Genomic DNA, 21,389 nt, shown 5'->3' with positions numbered 1-21,389 from the left:
AAAATGAAAATACGCTGTGGAGTCTAAGTCGTGAAATTTCTGTACCGTTTTCAATCCGAAAGTAAATAGAGAATTTCATGATACAATGACATAATTATTATTATTATTATAAAAATAGAAACTTTATTCATGTATGGAGAGCGGAGATTATAAAGAGAATGTACAAAGTGAGTCCTTTTTTCTTAATCACTGGTGGGGGTCGTCTTCTTCATCGTCGTCATCATCGTCGTCGTCGTCGGTGTCGGAGCCTCGGTGCCAAAAGCCGTGAGCGGAAACAGGGTCAGTGGCAGGGTAAGAAGCGTCGGAGAAGTTGGTGTAGCGGACGCGGCCCCAGCCGTGGTTGTAGGCAGCGGTGGCGATGCGAGCACCGTCGATGGCGACGGCCAAGCAGCCGGAGGCGGCGGTGGAACGGCCCTCCTCGAGGAAGCCGCAAGAGAGGGTGTTGGTGCGTTTGCCCGTCCCTGACTCCCACACCTTGACCTCCAAGTCCCCCCTCCCCGCCGTCACTATCTTGTACGCGTCCATGTGCACCTCACTCACCGGCCCCTCGTGCCCTGACAGCTCCTCCACCGCTCTCACTCTCCCTCCGCTCTTCCTTATGTCCCACAGCATCGCCCTGTCACCCCCACAATCGTAAAAATCCTACCTTACTTTTTTCCATCGATAATTAAATAAAGACACTGCTTACATTCCGTTTCCGCCAGTGCAGATCAAGGATTTCGAAGGCAATGCGTCGAAGGTGTACATCTTCGAGGAGTGGATCCCCGCCGTCAATACCTTTTGCATGGTCCTGAGATCGAGGACGACCACGTTGCTCCCGCTTCCAATGTACAGCATCGCTTCATGGCACTTCATGTTCACCGGCGCCCCCACAACACTACTCATTCCCACGCAGCACGACGACCGAGACCCCGATGCACTTGTGTCCCACACCCTCACCTACCCCATCACAATTCACACACAAACATCTCAATCAACCTTTCAATCGTGTTATCATTCATATTTACATACACACGTGCGTGCGTGCGTGCCTACCTTGGAATCCTTTGAAACGGTCGCTAAAAGGGAAGATTTGTGCCTGGAGGAAGAATCAATAAAAGTGAAAATATTTAACAACAAACCCCATCCAATAAAGTGAGGGCTTTCCAAGGTTACGTACCCGGCAACACACATGAGCTTGATGGGCTTGACATGGCCGTAGAGAGTCGCCTTCGAAGCCCGCTGACCGCGTTTGCCACCGGAGCTCAGCGACCAGAGTCGGACAGTACCGTCTTCTCCTCCGCTGGCCAACACTCTCTGAGCCCCGTCACCCAACAGCTTGTCCGAAAGCGCAGAAACCGGCCCCGTGTGGCCTCTCAAGCTTCTCTGGCATAAACCCTGCAATCAAATATGTGTTTCATGTTCTACTACCATATTATTAACAGCATAATAAGAACGCAACAACATACCTTCCACCACAGCCGAATGGTGTGATCACAGCTTGAAGTTACCAAGACATTATCCTCTCTCTGGGACTCGTTTCGGAATAAAGAAGTCTCGTGCAGGGGAAACAGCCTGCAGATTTTTCACAGCTATGTTTCACTACCAAAAAAGAAGAGAAATAATAAATAAATAAATAAAAAGACAAAAGTAACCTCATGCATGTGATCCTGGCACTGTGGCCATTCAAGACGCAACGGTGTAAATCCGAACGATGCAATTTGGCAATGTCTACCGTTTGCATGGATTGGCCCTGAATCCAGAAGAATAGGAATGAAGAAGAAACGAGTTAGTGTTGAAAGGGAAAGAGGGAGAGGAAGAGAATGGCAGGAAGGGAACCTGGGAATAGATGATATGATTGGTGTCAAGGAGTAAGTGGTCGAAGCTGGTTTCTTCGGTGGCAATGTCCACTGCGAATGGGTCCTCAAACTTGAACTCCAGCACTGCTCTGCGCCTCCCCAAATACGCCTCTCTCGCTCCACACCCCCCACACGCCACGTCCTTCTTCCAAAGATCTCTACAAACACACAATCAATTTTCAGAATTGAATTGAGTTGAGTTGAATCGAATCGAATCGAATCTCCAACGGTCACCTGAGCCAGCGGAGCCAGACAGAGTCGGAATAAGCGACCTTTTGGAAGAACTTGCAGGTCATGGCCATGTTGGAGAGGTCCTCCAGGCTGAGCCGGCTCGCGCACTGAGCCAGCGAGTCCATGTTCAGGTCCGTGATGCAAGTCTCTCTCTCCGCCATGCCCACACCTTGCATCGCCAAACCCTAACCGCGTCTCCTACTCCTTTGATCAACGACAAGCCTATTTTTTGCACGCCTCACCCACCCCTAACTTTTTTTTTTTTTTTTTTTTCCGTAAAAGGCCTTTAAATTACTAAAAAAAACTTGAGACTTTTTTTCTCTAAACACTCTGACATGACACTCCTTATATAGCCCAAGATATGGGATGGGCCAATTTTAATTAAACAGCCCAATGGTAAATCAAGCAAACAGTAGATCGCGATCGTAAGTAAATGTAAAAACGGACCTGACGAAATCCAACATGGACTCGAATGACGTGGCGCAGAGCTTGGTCTCGCCCGCGATCGGCTCGGCCTCGCACGTGCCGAGCGTGTGACGCATCGCCTTGGCTTGTCTCGAGGCTCGCGGGAAGCCGAAGAAGGCTAGGGTTTCGTTTAGGGCTTCGGACGAGAAAGGGATCGAATCGGCTTCGTCTCTGGGCAGTAAACGAGGGGTTCTCTTAGGGCTTTTCTTCTGGAAGTAGATTGGGATTTTGTTTCCGACTTTCAGGTCGTTTACGGTGAAGAAGATCATCTCTGAGTTGTCGTTTTGGTGCGACGAGGTTTGGTGTTCTCCGCGATCTTCCTTGATCCAACCACCTGAGAAAGTAAAAAAAGATAGAAAGGTCAGCCGTGAAATTACTATACATAGATATATACGTTGATTATGATTCGATAGTTACGTACCAGCGTGGTGGTGATAATCAGTAATATTGAGAGAAGAAGGAGACTCGAAAGAGATTTTTCTAGGCCCATCGTTGACTAGTGTTGGCTAATGTTTTGTGTTGAGAGCAAGTAAAAAAATGCCGTTTTCGTTGCCGTTTCGAGGCTCCTGATTTACGGAAAGTCGTCGTGCCGATGGAATTTCCAACGGAAAAATTGTGGAAATGGGCAAATAAAATGCCGTTTTCAAATGCCGTTTTCCATGGAAAATCAAACGAAAATAATGTGGTAAAATATATTATAAATATATACATACATATATTTTTCAATTTTTAAACATATATAAAGAAAATACATTATGTATATAATCTTTTTTAATAGAAAATTGTATATATATATAATATTTTATAAATGTGTGTTATTAATAATATTTAATATATATAATTTATAAATGTCTAATATTATCTATTAGAATTATCTCATATAGTATGTGTGATATTATATATAATAGAATTGAATATTATATATAATTTTTAAATGTGTGATATTATATATTAGACTATGTGTGATATTATCCATTTAGTTGTGGACTTGAATAAGGAATTAAATGGATATGTCCCATTTGCAACAAAAATTAAGGATCCAATTGCAACAAAAAAGTTAATTTTGGGTCAGAAGTGAAGCTTAGGGAAAAAGTTGAGGATTTAAATGAGCAATTAACCAACTCTTGGTTATTATGTTTGTTTTCTTCTTCTTCTTCTTCCTGCGTCATCTGCTGCAGAAACGAACAATTATTATGTTTGTTTTCTTCTTCTTCTTCTTCCTGCGTCATCTGATGCAGAAACGAACAAAAAAACCAGAGTTTCGTTTATTTTTTTTTCTTTTCCTGGGAATGTCGGCGACTTTCCACGACGCGTTGATGGTTTTATACAGGGAGATGAACGACATTGACCGGCAGAGACCAAGCGAAAACGACATGCCGTTTCTTGGAAAACCGAACGACAAATTAGAAGGAAACGACACAATATCGCCGGCCGTTAACCCTCCGAAATGGAATTTCCAGTCGAAATTCCTAGAAATCCGGCGGCATTTAGTTCCTTGGTTGAGAGAAGAGAACTACCTTTTTATATATTGTATTCGTTTATTTAATTAAGTTTATATTTGATACAAATGCATGTTGGTTTGTAAGGAGGCATTCGAACTTCTATATTTTGTGATCTCGTTAATAAATGTCGCAGATGCGATTTGATTTGGTTTTTCTTATATAAGAGTTAATATCAATGAAAGAGAGATTTGTGACGCTGTTATTCATTTCAGTGTATAATTTCGTCATTTTAGTTAAACATAGGGTATAATTTCGTCATTTTAGTTAAACAGAGGGTATGAACTCGATATTTTTGAAAACTGAAGGTTAAACTCGACATTTCACTAAAACAGGGTATAAATGGTATTTATCACGTACTCCTCCAACGAGATGCACATATTTTTTAAAGTCGTTATACTAAAATGATAACTTCTATTAAAAAAATGATATCTTCTCAGATACTTATAAAGATATAATATTATAATAATACAATTTAGAATAATTATTCTAATTTCTTATAAACCACACAGGAAATGTTATGAAATTAGCATGCTAATAATGTGGTGGGAACACAATTCTGAAATCCAAAACATAATCTCAGCCATGAATATAGAAGTACCAATTAATCCGAAATGAGAAGATTCTCTTCTCAGATACCAAAGAATCTGAGTGAAGGGTGTAGAAAGAAAATAAAAGAAGGAAAAGGGGCTAAAATAGGGAATAAAGGACAGGAGAATTGGGAAAATAAAAAAGATAAAAATCCGCTGTTGGAACAGCCCACTGGTTTGCGTTCAAGGCAAAGCCATGGCCCCTGGTTTTCTGTCCCAACAAAAAGCCAACTCTCTCTCCTCTCATTTCTCTCTCTATATCTTCTTTCTCTCTCCTCAAGCCCTAGAATCCCAACAACCATCCTCATTTATTTCCCGATTGAGATTGGAGTTTGATGGGGATTGAGACCGCACTGGCTGATCGGAGAGGAAACGACTTCTGCGAGCTTCCGAAGGTGACGAACACGAGTAGCGGCAAGCCGAGGAAAGGTCGCCGGAGGCCGAAGAAGATGGCGGTATCGCCGGTGCAGAAGCTCTTCGAGATTTGCCGCGAAGTCTTCTCCTCTTCCGTCGTTGGCTTCATCCCTCCGCCGAGAGACATTCGCCGGATACGCTCCGTTCTAGGTAAATTTCGTTTGAGATTGGGATGTCATAGTTAACTAGTGTGTTTTTTGTAATCTAATTCGCGCGTTGTTCAACGTGTTTATTATATAATGCGCTTGATATCCCTTTGCCTTGGGTACTGAAGTGTAAAGCTTGATGTATTTGCTTTTGTTGGTCCCCTTTTCCAGATATTATTTATATCTGTGTGGGCACTTGGGGACCAGTATTATAACGTAAAAAAATGGGAGTTTGTTTCCATATGAATTGTAATGTAAAAGAGAAACGGAGTTTGTAAGAAAAGAGCAAGATTGTGATTGTGATTGTGGGTGCATTTCAGATAAAATGAATGGGGAGGATCTTGGTTTGAGTCCAGAGATGCCTCATTTTAGTGCGGCGACAGAGAGCGGAACCCCGGCAATCACTTACCTTCATCTCCACGAGTGCGACAAGTTCTCGGTGAGTAGTTTTTTGTTTGACTGCCCTGTTTGCGTGGATGTGGGTGATGATGAAAGATGAAATGTGTTTGTTTGTTGTCAGATGGGGATTTTTTGCTTGCCTCCATCGGGGGTGATTCCGCTTCACAACCACCCGGGCATGACTGTTTTCAGCAAAGTGCTGTTTGGGACAATGCACATCAAGTCGTACGACTGGGTGGGCCCGCCTCCTCCCTCGGGAAGTGGGTTGGCGAGGGTGAAGGTGGACTCGGAGCTGAGGGCGCCGTGCGAGGCGTCCATCCTGTATCCGCACGAGGGGGGGAACATGCACTGCTTCACGGCGCTCACCGCCTGTGCGGTGCTCGACGTGCTGGGCCCCCCCTACTCCGACCCCGACGGCCGCCACTGCACTTACTACATCGACAAGGGTACCACCCCTCATTCTGACCCCACACACATTCGAATCGGCTCATCTCTTCTCTCTCTCTCTCCCTCAGGTGGTGTTGGTGGCGGAGAACAAGACGATGAACAGCCTCAGCAAGTGGTGTGGCTCCAAGAGAGGGAGATTCGGCCTCAGGACGTTGCCGTAGTCGGAGCACTCTACAGTGGCCCCCCAATCCTCGACCTCGACAACACCACCTGATCACACACACCACACATGTATCTATCATCACACACACAATATAGGGAAAACTGAAACACCTCTCTCTCTGCTGCCTTTTTAGTTTTCTATTTCCTTCGCTTTCTTTTTTAGGTGTGCGTCCTTGTAGTTGTACTTGTACATACTCACTCACAAAGGAAAGGGAAAACAAAACAAGAAAGATGGTTCCTTTACTTGTTAGCAATCTTATCTATATCTGCAACATTTTTCAACCTTCCCATCCTAGGGACTCTATTACATACCCACTCTCCAACATACATGTTACTTGAGTCCAATCTATTGTATTCCTCTACGGATGTTTCCTGCCCAATTTATGCTCTTACTTTTTCAATTAAATTGTGTCGACCAAAACACCTACATCTGTTACTACGATTTTGGGATTCCATGCTAAATATATAAAATTTCAGTGTTTAAAATATGAAATTGCGTACACAACAAATATCTTTGCGTTTCTTTTTACTATAAAAGAAATAAATCAAATCTGTACTAAAAATTTAGTTTTATATGTATCCGGCACCGTCTCCAATGTGTAGGTCGTGGGTTCAGAGTTAAAAAACAGAATAAAAGTTTAGACTAAAAAATTAGTGATACTCAGGTTAAGTTATGGTAAACCAAATTTCACAATTTCCTAAATCGATAATTTAACCAAATTTTAAATTTGCGAACATGACACTGAATCCTAAATCCATATAAGTTTGGTCATCTTTGTCTAGTCGTTTTGAGGTTAATTTTTGTACATGTTAAATACTGACTTGAGTGTCGTCCTGAGAACCCATTTCTCATCTTCTTGTTGATGTTCCAATATGACTGGCGATCTTCTTTTGGAGCAAATGAAAATGCGGAATTCTCATAAGCATCATAATTTGTGATTTTTTTTTTTTTTTTAAATCATTAATGGATCGAGAAGAAAAGTTATACTTTAGCTGCAAAAACACTAAAGTATAAAAATTTTCAACGTACTTACTATTATTTTATAATTAAATTCATAACGATGAAAAAAAACATCAAGCGTCGATTATTTCCCTTGGTAATTAAATTAAAATTTAATTTTGACAAGCTAAACAACTGGATTTCAAAGCATCAACTTGTACACTAAATTAGGTCTTAATTAATACAATTTTAAGAAGACAGACAAAGAATATATTAGGTGAATAATTTGATTTGATCTTAGTTTAATTATAAATAAAAGGGTCACGTTGACCTCTTCTTTCCTGAATAATCATATCCAACGATGACTATTCAATTATATAATGTGAGCGTTAGTAACATGTTTTAACACGACACGATGTTATACGTTAAAACAAAACTAATTAATTTTAAATTAGTCCGCTAATTAACTTGGATGGCGACACTTCTTTGATAACGGAGACAAGAAAGAAAAAAAAACGTTATTATTACGTTGAAATATAAAATAAGAAATAAATACTCCAATAGCACGTTTTCATTTTGTCGTTATCTTTTGCCGAAAATTGTCGTTTTTCGTTTTCGGTGCATGTCGTCGTTTTGTTAAAAATTGAGAGAATTTGACATATATGAGATTCAAACTCAAGCTCTACACCTTGAGTGCTCTAGATCTTACCACTAGATCAAGTTGACAATTTGTTATAGCCTATACAATTTTAATATAAGATAAGTAAATAGAAAACTTTCATACTGTGGAACCTCTTATTTGTTTATTAATAACAAATCAAGTCTAGAAGAAGTTGCTTTGTTTTTTTTCTTCTACCTTATTTATTTATTTGGGAAGTGGCATAGTTGAGGGAGTTAATATAAATTAGTATTAGAGAGAAACTAATGAGACCTAGATGTCTAAATAGTTTACAGTTATATATAAAGAAGAGAAGAGAGTTTAATTGATTTTAAAAGAAGACGGAAGCGTTGACAAAGGTGGTGAATATGTTTGGATAATCATTATTAAGAATCAGTAATTATGATAAGTGCGTTTTCAGTTTGTTGTTAATTTTTAATTTCAATTATGGTGTAAAAATGATTAGAGAAGAGAAGGAGAGCGTTAAGCAGTGTGTCCAACTCCCATAACTTTGACATCTTGAGGGCTGAGAAAGTGGTGGTAGAGAGTAGTGAGAGGGAAGAGGAAGAAGCGGAGGAGGTGGTGTGGCTGTGCCGCCGGAGAGAAGAAGATGTGATACTCGGACGGTGAGCAAGAGCTACATGTGATCCATGCATATACATCTTATCAGTGTACAACAAATATGTAATAATCCTTCATCGTCTTATTCATATCTGTGGTTCCAACAATCACACTTTTTCACCGACAAGGGATTCGATGGATTCTCTTCTTCTCACTTTTGAGTTATGAGAAAACAAATCTCAGAAAAGCTCAAACTTTTAAAGTTTCCCCCAGAACAGAGGACAGTAAGTATGTTGGTGTTGAGTAATTAAGAGACCTTGAGTAGTTCATGAAAGGCCTCTTGAGGAATGTCAACAGAGCCGATGCGCTTCATTCGCTTCTTTCCTTCCTTCTGCTTGTCCAACAGCTTCCTCTTCCGGGTGACGTCCCCACCGTAGCACTTGGCAAGTACGTTCTTCCTCAGCGCAGAAATCCTGTGCAACAACAAGACCACCACTCTTTTCAGACACACAAAAAAAAGCCAAACTGGCATGATGTTCCATCACAACACCCAGCTTACGTTTCCCTCGCAATGACCTTCGATCCTATTGAAGCTTGTATCGTTATCTCAAACATTTGCCTGCTCCAACGACAACAAATTGGGTTACTTCTACTACTACAAACACCAACAATGCAACTAGTCCCTGCACCAAGTCTATCACCAAAATCGCATAAATATATTATGAGTTATGACATGAAAAATACCTTTCGATGAACTTCTTGAGCTTATCTACCTGATCGCGGCCCACACGTTGTGCCTTGAGTCTATGAACGATGGATGCCATTGCGTCCACTGGTTGTCCGTTTAGAAGTATATCAAGTTTCACCAGATCAGATTCTTGATATCTGTTGTTTGTTACCATCACAAAGAATAAGAATTGTGACTCAGTATGTACGTGTAAGCAAGCCAGTTTGATTTAAGACATAAGAACTTACTCTGAGTCTTCGTAATCAAACGATGCGTAGCCTGACGTCAGACTCTTCAATTCATCGTAAAAGTCTATCACGATTTCCCTCAAAGGCATCCGATATTTCATACAAACCCGTTGGCTGGATGTAAAACAAAAAGGGTTAATCACACTTTATTTAGTTTCACTTTCAAGAGACTAGACAGATATTAGTTCGACGTTAAAAATGAAATAAAAAAGGAGTCGCACCTGTCCATAAATGTAAATTCAAGTTGTTCTCCTCTGCGTTCGGAGCAGAGCGTGATAATAGAGCCTACATACCTTTGAGGCGAGAACATGATCGAGTCAGAAAAAGTAATGGGTCGAAGAAGAAACACAGAAGAAGCAGGAGGAGGGTGTGAGAGAGCTTACTCACTAGGAATAATGATTGTTGCAATCACGGTAGGTTCCCAAGAAGATACCACTTGTTGCTTAGAATCGGACGGAAATTGGGCAGGATTTTGAATTTCGAGTTTCCTAGAAAAATAAGGGTGAGGTTTGAGAAGTAAAGAGGTATAGAGAGAAGTAGTATAGAAAGTTGATTTTTACCTTCCATCAGAATAGTGAAAGACGTAAGGAACAGTAGGAATGGTAGAAATGACATGAGCTCCGTGTTCCTGTGATTGAAATTGCAGATAGGAATAGAAGAAACAACATCCATGTGAAGTCGCTGATGAAAAGAAAGAGAAAGAGAAAGAAGAAGGGGAACAGTGTGTACCTGGTGGAGTCGCTGATGAAAGACATCCATGTGAAGCAAGCCCAAGAAACCGCACCTGAAACCGAGGCCTAGAGCGGTGCTGGTCTCTTTAGCGATGGAGACACTGGCGTCGTTGCAAGTGAGTTTGTGGATGGCGGAGGTGAGAGCGTCGAAGTCGGAGCCGTCGGCGGGGTAGAGGCCAGAGAAGACCATGTGGCGGACGGGCTTGAATCCGGGGAGGGGGCCCTGGGGCGGGGGGCGGCGGGTGTGGAAGAGGGTGTCTCCGACGCGGGCGGAGCGCATGCCCGCGATCACGTACCCCACCTGCCCCGTCAGCAGCAGGCCCGTGGGGGTGAGCTCCGGGTGCATGATGCCCACGTCCAGGACGTCGAAGGCCTGCCCCGTGGCCGCGGACGAGATGCGGTCGCCCTTGCGCAGGGCGCCGTCCACCACCGCCACGTGGCACACCACCCCGCGGTACTCGTCCATGTACGAGTCCAGCACCAGCATGCGCAGCGGGGCCGCCGCCCCCGCCCCGGGGGGAGGGGGCACCCGCTCCACCACCGCGGGGAGCACCGCCTCCAGCCCCTCCCCGGTCTTGGCGGAGGTCAGCAGGGCCTCGCACGGGTCCAGGTCGAACATGGCCTTCAGCTGGGCCTTGACGCGCTCCGCATCCGCGGTGGGCTGGTCGATCTTGTTGATCACCGGGACCACCGCCAGGCCCGCCTCCAAGGCCAGGTAGAAGTTGGCCACCGTCTGGGCCTGCACGCCCTGCGCCGCGTCCACCACCAGGAGGGCGCCCTGGCACGCCGCCAGCGACCGCGACACCTCGTAGCTGAAGTCCACGTGCCCCGGCGTGTCGATCAGGTTCACCAGGTACCCTTCCCACACCATCGTCGCCGTCTGCGCTTTCACCGTTATCCCCCTCTCTCTCTCCACCTACACACACATACATGTCTTTTTACTCTTTACTCTTTACTATCACAATCACACAATCACCATCACTATCACACCTGTAATTTGTCCAGGTACTGAGCTTGCCCTCGCTTCACGGTCCCCGTGAGCTCCAAGAGGCGGTCAGCCAGAGTGGACTTTCCATGGTCGATGTGAGCGATTATGGACAAGTTCCTGATTCTCTCCGTTGGGTACTCCTCCAAATCTGGCGGCTTCTTCTGTCGGGAGCTCCAACACAAACCTCGCCCCAGGAATCGCCTCTCATTCTGTCGGAGACGCAAGTACTGCGACGCTCTTCCCAGAAAACCCATTTCACGGCCGCCACCCGATTTCACTCGTGCTCTCTACAACCAAGCCGACTCTCATTTGGGCCTCGTATCTTAACTCCTTAGCAAGCCCAATACACCTTCGTTCGTTATGTCTCTAAAACATATTGGGATTTTTCCAATTCTATTTATTTTTATTTTTTTAAAAAGTCAGGTGAGATAATTTTTTTTTTCTCTTATTTATCTTCACTTTGTCGAATTGTAATTTTTACCCTAATTTTTGCTTGCAATTAAAACATATTAATTATATTTTTACCAATTAATTTAAATGATACCAGTTAATTAACTTCCCACCACCCACGTTTTCATTCTCTCTCTTCATTTACTTCCCTCATTTCACTTCACTCGCTCTCGTTTCTCTTCTCCCCCGACCCGACCGTTCGTCTTCTACATCGACGCACAAAGAGAAGAAAAAACTTCAGCTTCCTTTCGTCGATCACATTTTTTTTCACCGTCTTCTTCTTCTTCTACAAATAAAAAATTACAAAAATAATATTTTTGAAGTGCTATCCTTTCAAAATATCTTCAAATTTCAAAAAATTATTTGAGGTATTTTTATTATAAATAAAATAGTAAAATATAAATTAAGTTAAATGAAACTCAATATAGTAAATAAAAAAAAATTACACAAATAATATTTTCAAAGTGCAACTGTTTCAAAATATCATCAAACTTTTAAAAATTATTTGAGATATATATTTTCTAACAAATAAAATAGTAAAATATAAATTAAGAAACGAAACTCGAAATTTTAAATAATGTTTTTAAAAAAGTGTAAAACATTATGATTTATGACATGTAAAAGAAGAGTAATTTGAAAGATACACTATGACATGTAATTTTGACGAAAACAAACCCATGATTGGGCTTTGGTCCAATGTACTTTTCGGCCCAATTCAAATCAGGCGTGACTGCACCATCTTATATTGGCTCTATGATTCTAAAATTGTCTCTATCTCTCTCTCTAGTTTTCGCTTCTCTCTCATCCAAAGCTCTGTAGCCGACCAGCCATGGCCTCTCGCTCGAACTCCGATTCCCGCCCAAGCCTCTCTGTCTCCACTCCGAACCAGATCCCCAAAGGTACTCCTTCGCCGTCATCATCACTGTCCAAATATTCCGACATATGTTTCATTCTAAAACCCTAGTTCATCGGAAAGACTTGAACGTGCATTATTTTACGTATCAATTCTGGCGCTGAATGATGCCGTTCCGACGAGCGACTAGAATCTCGTTATTTAGGGCTTTGGCCGTGTGTTGTGAATGTGTTTATTTAGATTTTTTTTTTGCTAGGGTTTTCGTGGTTACACTTTTACGTAGGTAATATTCTTTACGTTTTCGTTGTCAGATCCCAAGTTATGCCTTTCTTGATTCTATAACTGATGTTACGAGGCTTAATTTCTAGCAGCCGCTTCGCAGTTGGCTTATGCTGTAGAAGAGAAATTGCAGTTTTATTTGATGGTTTGTGTGGACAGTCATGGTAAATGATATTTAAGAATAAAGTTTTTGTTTTTGATAGAGGTGTTGTGTTTTCCTATGATACTTGCAGGATTTGACAATCCTATTCCTCTGTCGCCACAGTGGCTTCTGCCAAAACCTGGGGAGAGCAAGCCTGGAACTGGAACTGGAAATGGAACTGGAACTGGAACTGGGGTGTGTTAGCTTTTTTTACACTAAATGTTCATTGATATATCCGAAAACAAATAGATTTAGTTGTGTATTTCATGCTCTGTAGCTTTCAATAGTACAATGTCAATTACAGAAACAGAGTGGTGAAGCTGTGTGATAAAATAAATACAGGAAAACCTTGAAGCTCTTGATACGGGAAAGAAGAAGGAAGTGTTTCGGCCATCCTTGATGGATGTGGAATCTGGAAGACGTGATCGCTGGCGAGATGAGGAAAGAGACACCAATTCCAATAAGGATCGTTGGACAGAGCACTCGGGCAATAAGATGTACGGCCGCGAACAGCGCTGGACTGACACGACCAACAAGGATCCCAACCGCGAAAGCAAATGGAACACCCGTTGGGGGCCCGATGACAAGGACACAGAAGGGTTGCGTGATAAGTGGATAGATTCTGGAAAAGAGGCTAATCCAAATGTCAGCAAGGTTGGGAAAGACGAAAAAGAGGGCGAGGCGTTCCGGCCTTGGAGAGGCAGCTCCGCCCAAGGCCGTGGAAACCAAACTCCATCCAACAAGCCGTACCCCCCCTACAACCGCGGCACGCCTTATTCGTTCTCCGTTGGACGTGGCAGAGGTGGGACCCATCCTCCTGCCCTTGGGACTTTCTCCGACAAAGATTCACATGAATTGAGGTATACCAGGATCAAATTACTCGACGTCTACAAATCTGCTGATATGAGGACACAAGGGGATGGGTTTCTGGAAGTCCCTTCTCTTACGGTGAATCAACCGGTTGAGCCTTTTGCACTCTGTCAGCCAAATTCCGAGGAATTGGTACTGTGCATTTACTAAATTGTTTCCTTCTTAATCCCCTAAAGTTTTAGACACACACAGCGTGATGTTTATTTCTTCTTCTGCTTCTTGTGGGTTGTGGTTGAGTAGGCTGTGATAAAGGGGATTGACAAAGGTGATATTTTGAGTAGTGGTGCCCCCCCGATCACAAAAGAAGGCAGAGGTCAGGTGGATGCAAGACGGACGAAGCTTGGTATGTTAAGTTTTTGCTCAATTGATGCAAAACATTCGTATTTATCGTTTCTTTCATGCGGGTTTATCGTTTCTCTTCGTTTGCAGGGAGTAGAGAGGATGTGGGTCATGCTTTTGAGGATCCCAAGGATGGCAGCATTAGAGGTAGTTGGTTTAATTATTTAAACACTGTTATACTTTGTATAAAGAAAGTAGTTAAACGATTATGTAGTGATTATAATTTTATGTGTATGCAGCAGTAAGAGAAGAGGGGGAACCGTGGAAGGAGAGTCCAAACGAGATGAAGTCAAGGACGCCTGAGAGTGGGTGGTCGCAAGTTCAGAAGAATCTGAATAGTGAGTGGGAGGGTGACCAAAGGCGGCAGGCGTGGGAGAGAGAGCAGGAAGCAGCGAGAAAGTTGTCTCCAGAAGAGCAACAGTATTGCTACATAGACCCTCAAGGTGTGATTCAAGGCCCTTTTGCTGGGGCTGATATTGTCGGCTGGTTCGAGGCTGCCTACTTTGGAATAGACTTGAAGGTGCGCTTGGCAAACGCCCCCACTGACGTGCCTTTCAAATCTCTCGGTGATGCAATGCCCCATCTCAGAGCCAAAGCCAGGCCGCCTCCTGGATTCCCCGGTCCCAAACCAACCGAATCTCCGGATGATACAGCAGCAGCGCCACCTCCTAGGCAGCAGCATATGCAAACCGAAGCGGAGAATAAGTTTCTCGAGTCCCTCATGTCTGCTAACAACATGACGACCTCTGCTTTTTCAGAAGGTAATTTTTTTAATTTATAATTTTTTTTTAGCGCAAGCTGTCTCACTATTGATGTTCAACTTCAGGTGTGCAAGGATATGTTGGAAATCACTTGCTGCCATCTGGGGTTGATAACTTGTTGGCCAAGAGAATGGCTCTGGAACGGCAACGGTCGATGACAAACCATCCTCAGAGTGCAGGTCTTATGTCCGTCCTCCAAGCCAGTGCTGTTGGAGGGTGGCCAAGCTATAATGTCCAAGGTGGGCCAGACGTTCAGAGTTTAGGTTTTGGGATCCAACAACAAAGGCCACAATCGTTCTTCCCCCAAGTTGGTGTGGCGGAGAATGTAGACCCGCAATTGTTGAGTATGTTGCAGCAACAGTACTTGCCGCCGCAGCAGCAGCAGATATCATTGCTGGACAAACTGTTGCTGCTGCAGCAACAGAAGCAGCAGGAGGAGCAGCAGCAAATGCTGTTGAGGCAACAGCAACTGCTCTCTCATTTTGCTCCCACTCTAAATGCATCCTTAGATCCTTCCTTTCAAACTCTTGCTCCCACTCTAAATGCATCCTTAGATCCTCCCTTCCAAACTCTTGCTCCCACTCTAAATGCATCTTTAGATCCCCGCCTTGAATCCTTCCAACCTCTACCAGTGTCCAATGTGCATGCACTGAATCTTCCTCCTCTACTCAACCAGGACAATCGTTCCTTCCCTTTACCACATCAAGTGTTCGACGCTACTGCCCAACAAAACAGCTGGGATTCTACTGTCACGGAACAAGCTGATGATGCCCGATTGCCTGCTCCAGATGTACTTGTAGACCTGCCACCAGAAACTTCTTTCGCCGCCTCTGATTCTGCTGTTGCCTCTGCGCCTGCGCCCCAATTGGAAGATTCAGCAGATGCTCAACTGGCTTCAACTGTTGCAGAACACAAGGCCGACTGTGACGACGCACCATCATCTGTAGTTGCACAGGAGAAAAATGTCCTAGTTCGCGAGGTGAAAAAGGCATCAGAGAAGAAGTCAAAAAAGCAAAAGGCTTTAAAGTCACAGCCTTCCGACCAGACAAAGGCAGCATCCAAAGCTTCTTCTGTGCAGCAAACAGAGCTCAGTGAAAGTGACAAGGCTATCGGAGACATCAAGTTGGAGACAGAAGTCGTCACTGAGAACAAATCGAGGACTGCTGATATGGATGAAGGGGATTCCGCTCAAGCACAAGCTATACGGGCATGGAAACCTGCTCCTGGTTTTAAGCCAAGATCCTTGTTAGAAATTCAACAGGAAGAGCAGAAGAGAGCTCAGACTGAAACACTAGTATCTGAGGCCGCCACAGCTGTAAGCTCCTTGAGTTTTGCAACTCCCTGGGCTGGCATTGTGGCCACCTCTGATCCAAAAGTCGCCAGTGATTCAAATGCTGCTGGGAAGATTGAAAGCTCTGTGAATCCAAAGAGCAAAAAGGGCCAATTGCATGATCTGCTGGTGGAAGAAGTTTTGGCAAAGTCCAGCGAAAGGGATGTCGATGTTCCTGAAATCGCATCACCACAGATTGCGCTGTCCCCTTCAGTCCCCGTCGACGATGATAACTTCATTGACGCTAAGGAGACTAAAAAGAGCCGCAAAAAGTCTGCCAAAGCCAAGGCAGCTGGAATCAAAGCGGCCGCTGCAACTGCTGACGTGGCCAAAATAACTCGACCTGTTCAGACAGAAAAGGAAGTATTGCCTGCGATCCCATCGGGGCCTTCGCTGGGTGACTTTGTTCCTTGGAAGGGAGAGTCAGCGAACGTTTCTCCTTTACCTGCATGGTCTACCGAGTCTGGGAGAGTTTCTAAAGCCACATCTTTGAGAGATATCCTCATGGAGCAGGGGAAAAAAGGTGCCGCCGTGAACCAAATGCCAGCGCCCCAGGCCCAGCCAGTTCAGCCGATCCTCCGCAGTAGCGGTCCTTCGTGGTCTCTCACCCCGTCCAAGGCTGCATCACCGATGCAGATCAATTCCCTTGCTCCGCAGCCGAAGCACAAAGGAGACGATGACTTGTTCTGGGGCCCGGTCGAACAATCCAACCATGAATCTAAACAGTACGTTTTCCCCTCTATCTTCTCTTATTGTCTTTGTACCCTGCTTTCTTAGTATTAGTGGTGATTCGATTGACTGTCAAGCAAATTATATATGTATAAAGTTAATTGCAAGTCTTTCTTTTAGGATCAATCCTCTGTGCGAATGACCAAACTTGATTCTTTTATCTCAAGTAAACATTCATGATGTTTGTTTAGTAATTGAAAAATAATGCTTCCAATTGCTAGGAATGGGTGTTTGTGCAATTCTTTTTACTTAATATGTTATTTATTTATTTGCATAGTTTTCCATATTGTTTTTAGGTCAGTTATGACCTGAAGAACACAAGATAAGTTCTTTCTTACTAACTCAATTTATTTTTAAAAAGAGCAGGACAGATTTTCCTAACCTGTCGAGCCAGAGCAGTTGGGGAACTAAAAACGTTGCTGCAAAAGCAAGTTCATTAAGCCGCCAAAAGTCGATGAGTAGCAAACCTGCCGAGCGTATCCTTTCATCCTCGCCGGGCACTCTTCACTCTTCTCTTAAGGGAAAAACTGATGCCATGTCCAAGAGAACAGGTAAAATACCCGATGTATGGCTTTTACCCTTTACAGTATGGATATCAACTTGCACTTAATTTTTTTTTTTTTTTTTTTTTATCATTTCCCATTGTCATCCAGAAGCTAAAGGGTTTAGGGATTGGTGCGAGAGTGAGTGCTTCAGGCTTGTTGGTTCGAAAGGTGTGTTCAGTCTTATGCCTTTTTATAGATGAAAAGAAAGAAAACCCAAATCTAATGTTGCTGCACTTTGATAGATACAAGCTTCCTTGAGTTTTGCCTGAAGCAATCTCGTTCGGAAGCTGAGTTGCTTCTAACGGAGAACCTGGGATCGTACGATCCGGACCAGGAATTCATCGACAAGTTCCTCAACTACAAGGAGATGCTACCGGGAGATGTCCTCGATATGGCTTTCCGAGGTCGGAACGATCAAAGTGTCACTGGGCTCAGTGCTGGAGACGTGACTTCCGACCAAGGGTCCGCCAAGGGAGGCAAGAAGAAGGGTAAAAAGGGAAAGAAGGTTAGCTCTGCCGTTTTGGGCTTCAATGTTGTCAGCAACCGCATTATGATGGGCGAGATTCAGACCATAGATGATTAGGAAACCAAATTTAGATTTAGTCACTCAGACCTATGACAAGGTGTATATACATTTTGGCTTTCCTCTCATTTTAACTGTTGTAAATTTTTTTTTCGACTTTTTAGGGTTTTTGTTTTTCTCCCTTATAGAGCCGCGTAGCAAAGCAGCTATTATTTTATCTGCTTTAGCGATTTTGTGTACTACTAGTATCCAAAGGTTGAGAGGACTATTTTATTAAGCATTGTGACTGTGGTCACCTTAGACAGGTGTGATCTTTTGAACTTGTTTTTGTCTTTAATTTATTGGCTTCCGTCCTCGTCACCTGAAAATGGAAGAGAATGAGCTAGAGGGCCGCCGATGACAATTGCTAAGTGTGTGGTGGGGGTGTAATTCCTCTCACTAAATTTTAGAGAGAGAAAGTGGTCTAATGAGAGAGATTTGGGATGGTTGGCTCGCGGATCGTTGAGATGGCCTCAAATAGGTCATTGAGATGATTGACTCGCAGGTCTTTGGGACCCCCAAGCCTGAGTGTTCGTCATCTCGTCAAGGGTTCCTTTGGGGACGTCGAAGAGTTTGGCATTTTGGACTTCATTGTCTTGTAGAAGGGTCATCTCGTCAAGGGTTCCTTTGGGGACGTCGAAGAGGGGCAAGGACTTGGGGAAATCTAAGGGTTTGAGTTTGTTTGTGGTAATCCTTATTCTTTTTTTTTTATCGCAAAATTCACTTTTGAAAATTTTAATTACTCAAATAACTTGTTATTTTGGAAATTAATTTTGAATGATGTAACAGTGCATTTATAGGGCCATAATAGCTACGGTTTTATATCATGAGTTAACCCAAATGGATTTGAAACCTATAGGATTAACGTGCATTAGTGAGCATTAATGTATTAATGACTCATCATGACGTTTTTGTGGTTCAAATTCGTGTAACCACGGCCATTCTTCAACTATAAAAGGTCTTCACTACTCTCATTCGAACACAACTCATAAACACATCTCCTCTCTCAACTTTCTCTCTAGAAATTGCTTTGTCATTTTTCCTTTTATAGTCGATGGTAGTTTCTGTCACAAGTTTCATTCGCTAGGGAAGTTCCATTAGTGTAAAGTTTTTCTCAACGTCGTTGTATACCGTGAGGCTTATCGTTCAACTCCAACACCTGTGGGAGAGCGATGTAAGATTCTTGGCATATTACATTGATAATTACCTTTTTGAATGTAAATAGATTAGAATGGGGTTTCAATCTCGGAAAAAATTAGGAAAAATCCTTTTCGAAGAAAATACTAAGTATTTTAAATGATAACCATCATCCAAAAAAGACAAGAACATTCAAAATCTCACATCATATGAAAGAGTTATGGTAGTTTCAAATTTTGCAATTTTTTCGTATACTAGCCCCTTGGCATTGAAGAGGATTTGTGGATCTTTTAAAAGGATCGAAAACTAATGATACACCTAAATATTCTCGAAAATATGATAACCATCATCCAAACAAGACAAGAATTATAAAAATCTCACACCATATAAAAGAGTTATGGTAGTTTCAAATTTTGCAATTTTTTCGTGTACTAACCCCTTTGCCTTTGAAGAAGATTTGTGAAATTTTTATAGGGAGCAACAACTAATGATACGCCTACATATTCTCGAAAAAATGGTAACCATCAACCAAAACAGACAAGAATCTTCAAAATCTCACACCATTTGAAAGAGTTATGATAGTTTCAAATTTTGCAATTTTTTCGTGTACTAACCCCTTTGGCTTTGAAGAAGAATTGTGAAATTTTTATATGGATCGAAAACTAATGATACGCATACATATTCTCGAAAATATGGTAACCATCAACCAAAAGAGGCAAGAGTCTTCAAAATCTCACAACATTTGAAAGAGTTATGGTAGTTCCAAATTTTGCAATTTTTTCGTGTACTAACCCCTTTGACTTTGAAGAGAATTTGTGAAATTTTTATAGAGATCGAAAACTAATGATACGCCTTCATATTCCCAAAAATATGGTAACCATCAACGAAAAAAGACAAGAATCTTCAAAATCTCACACCATTTGAAAGAGATATTGTAGTATCAAATTTTGCAATTTTTTCGTATACTAACCCCTTTGGCTTTGAAGAAGATTTTTGAAATTTTTATAGGCAAAGAAACCTAATTATATGTCTACGTATTCTCGAAAATATGGTAAACATCATCCAAATAATAAAAGAATCTTCAAAATCTCACACCATATGGTAGTTATAAATTTTGCAATTTTTTCGTGTACTAACCCCTTTGGATTTGACGAAGATTTGTGAAATTTTTATAGGGATCGAAAACTAATGATACGCCTATATTCTCGAAAATATGGTAAAACCATCAACTGACAAGAATCTTCAAAATCTCACACCATTTGAAAGAATTATGGTAGTTTCAAATTTTGCATTTTTTTCGTGTACTAACCCCTTTGGCTTTGAAGAGGATTTGTGAAATTTTTATAGGGATCGAAAACTAATTATACGCCTACATATTCTCGAAAATATGGTAATCACCAACCAAAAGAGACAAGAATCTTCAAAATCTCACACCATTTGAAAGAGTTATGGTAGTTTCAAATTTTGTGAAATTTTTATAGGCATCGAAAACAAATGATACCCTACATATTCTCGAAAATATGGTAACCATAAACCAAAAGAGACAAGAATCTTCAAATTGTGACACCATTTGAAAGAGTTATGGTAGTTTCTAATTTTGCAAGTTTTTCGTGTATTAATCCCTTTGACTTTGAAGAGGATTTGTCAAATTTTTATAGGCATCGAAAACTAATAGTATGCCTACATATTCTCGAAAATATGGTAACCATTAACCAAAAGAGACAAGAATCTTCAAATTCTAACACCATTTGAAAGAGTTATGGTAGTTTCAAATTTTGCAAGTTTTTCGTGTACTACCCCCTTTTGCTTTGAAGAGGATTTGTGAAATTTTTATAGGCATCGAAAACTAATGATACGCTTACACATTCTCGAAAATATGGCAACCATCAACCAAAAGAGACAATAATCTTCAAAATCTCACACCATTTGAAAGAGTTATGGTAGTGTCAAATTTTGCAAGTTTTTCGTTTACTAACCCCTTTGGCTTTGTAGAGGATTTGAGAAATTTTTATAGGGATCCAAAACTAATGATACGCCTACTTATTCTCGAAAATATGGTAATCACCAACCAAAAGAGACAAGAATCTTCAAAATCTCACACGATTTGAAAGAGTTATGTTAGTTTCAAATTTTGCAATTTTTTCGTGTACTAACCCCTTTGGCTTTGAAGAAGATTTGTGAAATTTTTATAGGCATCGAAAACTAATGGTACGCTTACGTATTATAAAAAAATGGTAATCATTAACCAAAAGAGACAAGAATCTTCAAAATCTGACACCATTTGAAAGAGTTATGGTAGTTTCAAATTTTGCAAATTTTTGGTGTACTAACCCCTTTGACTTTGAAGA

The 21,389-nt window shown here is 42.0% G+C and overlaps 4 protein-coding genes across 6 annotated transcripts; 2 read left to right on the top strand and 2 right to left on the bottom strand.

The window, feature by feature from the left end:
* Nucleotides 1–86: 86 nt before the first annotated feature.
* Nucleotides 87–2,475, bottom strand: LOC149405953 (uncharacterized). The gene is made up of 8 exons (XM_089610709.1): nucleotides 2,073–2,475; nucleotides 1,819–1,996; nucleotides 1,635–1,732; nucleotides 1,449–1,554; nucleotides 1,160–1,377; nucleotides 1,036–1,078; nucleotides 689–939; nucleotides 87–616 (listed from the first exon to the last, which is right to left on the bottom strand). The coding sequence occupies exons 1-8, from the start codon at nucleotides 2,243–2,245 to the stop codon at nucleotides 187–189; spliced, it is 1,497 nt and encodes a 498-aa protein (XP_089466835.1). The 5' UTR covers nucleotides 2,246–2,475; the 3' UTR covers nucleotides 87–186.
* A 2,313-nt stretch (nucleotides 2,476–4,788) lies between these two features.
* On the top strand, nucleotides 4,789–6,553 carry LOC149405952 (2-aminoethanethiol dioxygenase, putative (DUF1637)). 2 transcript variants are annotated; one of them, XM_089610036.1, is made up of 4 exons: nucleotides 4,792–5,187; nucleotides 5,504–5,622; nucleotides 5,704–6,028; nucleotides 6,098–6,553. In XM_089610036.1, the coding sequence occupies exons 1-4, from the start codon at nucleotides 4,959–4,961 to the stop codon at nucleotides 6,241–6,243; spliced, it is 819 nt and encodes a 272-aa protein (XP_089466162.1). In that variant the 5' UTR covers nucleotides 4,792–4,958; the 3' UTR covers nucleotides 6,244–6,553. The 2 variants fall into 2 exon arrangements, with proteins under 2 accessions (XP_089465479.1, XP_089466162.1); XM_089609353.1 differs by having other exon boundaries at nucleotides 4,789–5,187; nucleotides 5,704–6,553.
* A 1,863-nt stretch (nucleotides 6,554–8,416) lies between these two features.
* On the bottom strand, nucleotides 8,417–11,400 carry LOC149405951 (Small GTP-binding protein). Its single transcript, XM_089608500.1, has 9 exons — nucleotides 11,047–11,400; nucleotides 10,055–10,972; nucleotides 9,886–9,953; nucleotides 9,709–9,813; nucleotides 9,547–9,618; nucleotides 9,326–9,439; nucleotides 9,095–9,235; nucleotides 8,910–8,969; nucleotides 8,417–8,823 (listed from the first exon to the last, which is right to left on the bottom strand). The coding sequence occupies exons 1-9, from the start codon at nucleotides 11,296–11,298 to the stop codon at nucleotides 8,658–8,660; spliced, it is 1,896 nt and encodes a 631-aa protein (XP_089464626.1). The 5' UTR covers nucleotides 11,299–11,400; the 3' UTR covers nucleotides 8,417–8,657.
* Nucleotides 11,401–12,267: 867 nt separating this feature from the next.
* Nucleotides 12,268–18,185, top strand: LOC149405950 (GYF domain-containing protein). Of its 2 annotated transcripts, none has more exons than XM_089607929.1 (10): nucleotides 12,268–12,393; nucleotides 12,860–12,963; nucleotides 13,111–13,770; nucleotides 13,879–13,981; nucleotides 14,068–14,124; nucleotides 14,220–14,738; nucleotides 14,804–16,793; nucleotides 17,164–17,348; nucleotides 17,451–17,510; nucleotides 17,585–18,185. In XM_089607929.1, the coding sequence occupies exons 1-10, from the start codon at nucleotides 12,324–12,326 to the stop codon at nucleotides 17,923–17,925; spliced, it is 4,089 nt and encodes a 1,362-aa protein (XP_089464055.1). In that variant the 5' UTR covers nucleotides 12,268–12,323; the 3' UTR covers nucleotides 17,926–18,185. The 2 variants fall into 2 exon arrangements, with proteins under 2 accessions (XP_089464055.1, XP_089463682.1); XM_089607556.1 differs by having other exon boundaries at nucleotides 14,217–14,738.
* The last annotated feature ends 3,204 nt before the right edge of the window (nucleotides 18,186–21,389 follow it).

This window comes from Urtica dioica, chromosome 1, assembly GCF_054948205.1.
Source record: "Urtica dioica subsp. dioica isolate 48M chromosome 1, U.dioica_male_clone48M_v1_H2, whole genome shotgun sequence".
Taxonomy (NCBI): Eukaryota; Viridiplantae; Streptophyta; class Magnoliopsida; order Rosales; family Urticaceae; genus Urtica; species Urtica dioica.
The sequence above is the reverse complement of the archived record's forward strand: the minus strand, read 5'-3'. Positions and strand labels throughout refer to the sequence as shown.

What these genes read in the sequence shown, in the direction of transcription:
- LOC149405953 (XM_089610709.1), bottom strand. Translation starts at nt 2,245, where the DNA reads ATGCAAGGTGTGGGCATGGCGGAGAGAGAGACTTGCATCACGGACCTG. An exon ending in GCCAGGATCACATGCATGAG is followed by an intron (nt 1,555 to 1,634) that starts GTTACTTTTGTC and finishes AAAAATCTGCAG; the next exon opens with GCTGTTTCCCCTGCACGAGA. An exon ending in TGCACTGGCGGAAACGGAAT is followed by an intron (nt 617 to 688) that starts GTAAGCAGTGTC and finishes TGGGGGTGACAG; the next exon opens with GGCGATGCTGTGGGACATAA.
- LOC149405952 (XM_089609353.1), top strand. Translation starts at nt 4,959, where the DNA reads ATGGGGATTGAGACCGCACTGGCTGATCGGAGAGGAAACGACTTCTGC. An exon ending in CCGGATACGCTCCGTTCTAG is followed by an intron (nt 5,188 to 5,503) that starts GTAAATTTCGTT and finishes GGTGCATTTCAG; the next exon opens with ATAAAATGAATGGGGAGGAT. An exon ending in ACGAGTGCGACAAGTTCTCG is followed by an intron (nt 5,623 to 5,703) that starts GTGAGTAGTTTT and finishes GTTTGTTGTCAG; the next exon opens with ATGGGGATTTTTTGCTTGCC.
- LOC149405951 (XM_089608500.1), bottom strand. Translation starts at nt 11,298, where the DNA reads ATGGGTTTTCTGGGAAGAGCGTCGCAGTACTTGCGTCTCCGACAGAAT. An exon ending in TTCATCAGCGACTCCACCAG is followed by an intron (nt 9,954 to 10,054) that starts GTACACACTGTT and finishes TTTCAATCACAG; the next exon opens with GAACACGGAGCTCATGTCAT. An exon ending in ACAATCATTATTCCTAGTGA is followed by an intron (nt 9,619 to 9,708) that starts GTAAGCTCTCTC and finishes CTCGCCTCAAAG; the next exon opens with GTATGTAGGCTCTATTATCA.
- LOC149405950 (XM_089607556.1), top strand. Translation starts at nt 12,324, where the DNA reads ATGGCCTCTCGCTCGAACTCCGATTCCCGCCCAAGCCTCTCTGTCTCC. An exon ending in AGCCAAATTCCGAGGAATTG is followed by an intron (nt 13,771 to 13,878) that starts GTACTGTGCATT and finishes GTGGTTGAGTAG; the next exon opens with GCTGTGATAAAGGGGATTGA. An exon ending in GACCTCTGCTTTTTCAGAAG is followed by an intron (nt 14,739 to 14,803) that starts GTAATTTTTTTA and finishes GTTCAACTTCAG; the next exon opens with GTGTGCAAGGATATGTTGGA.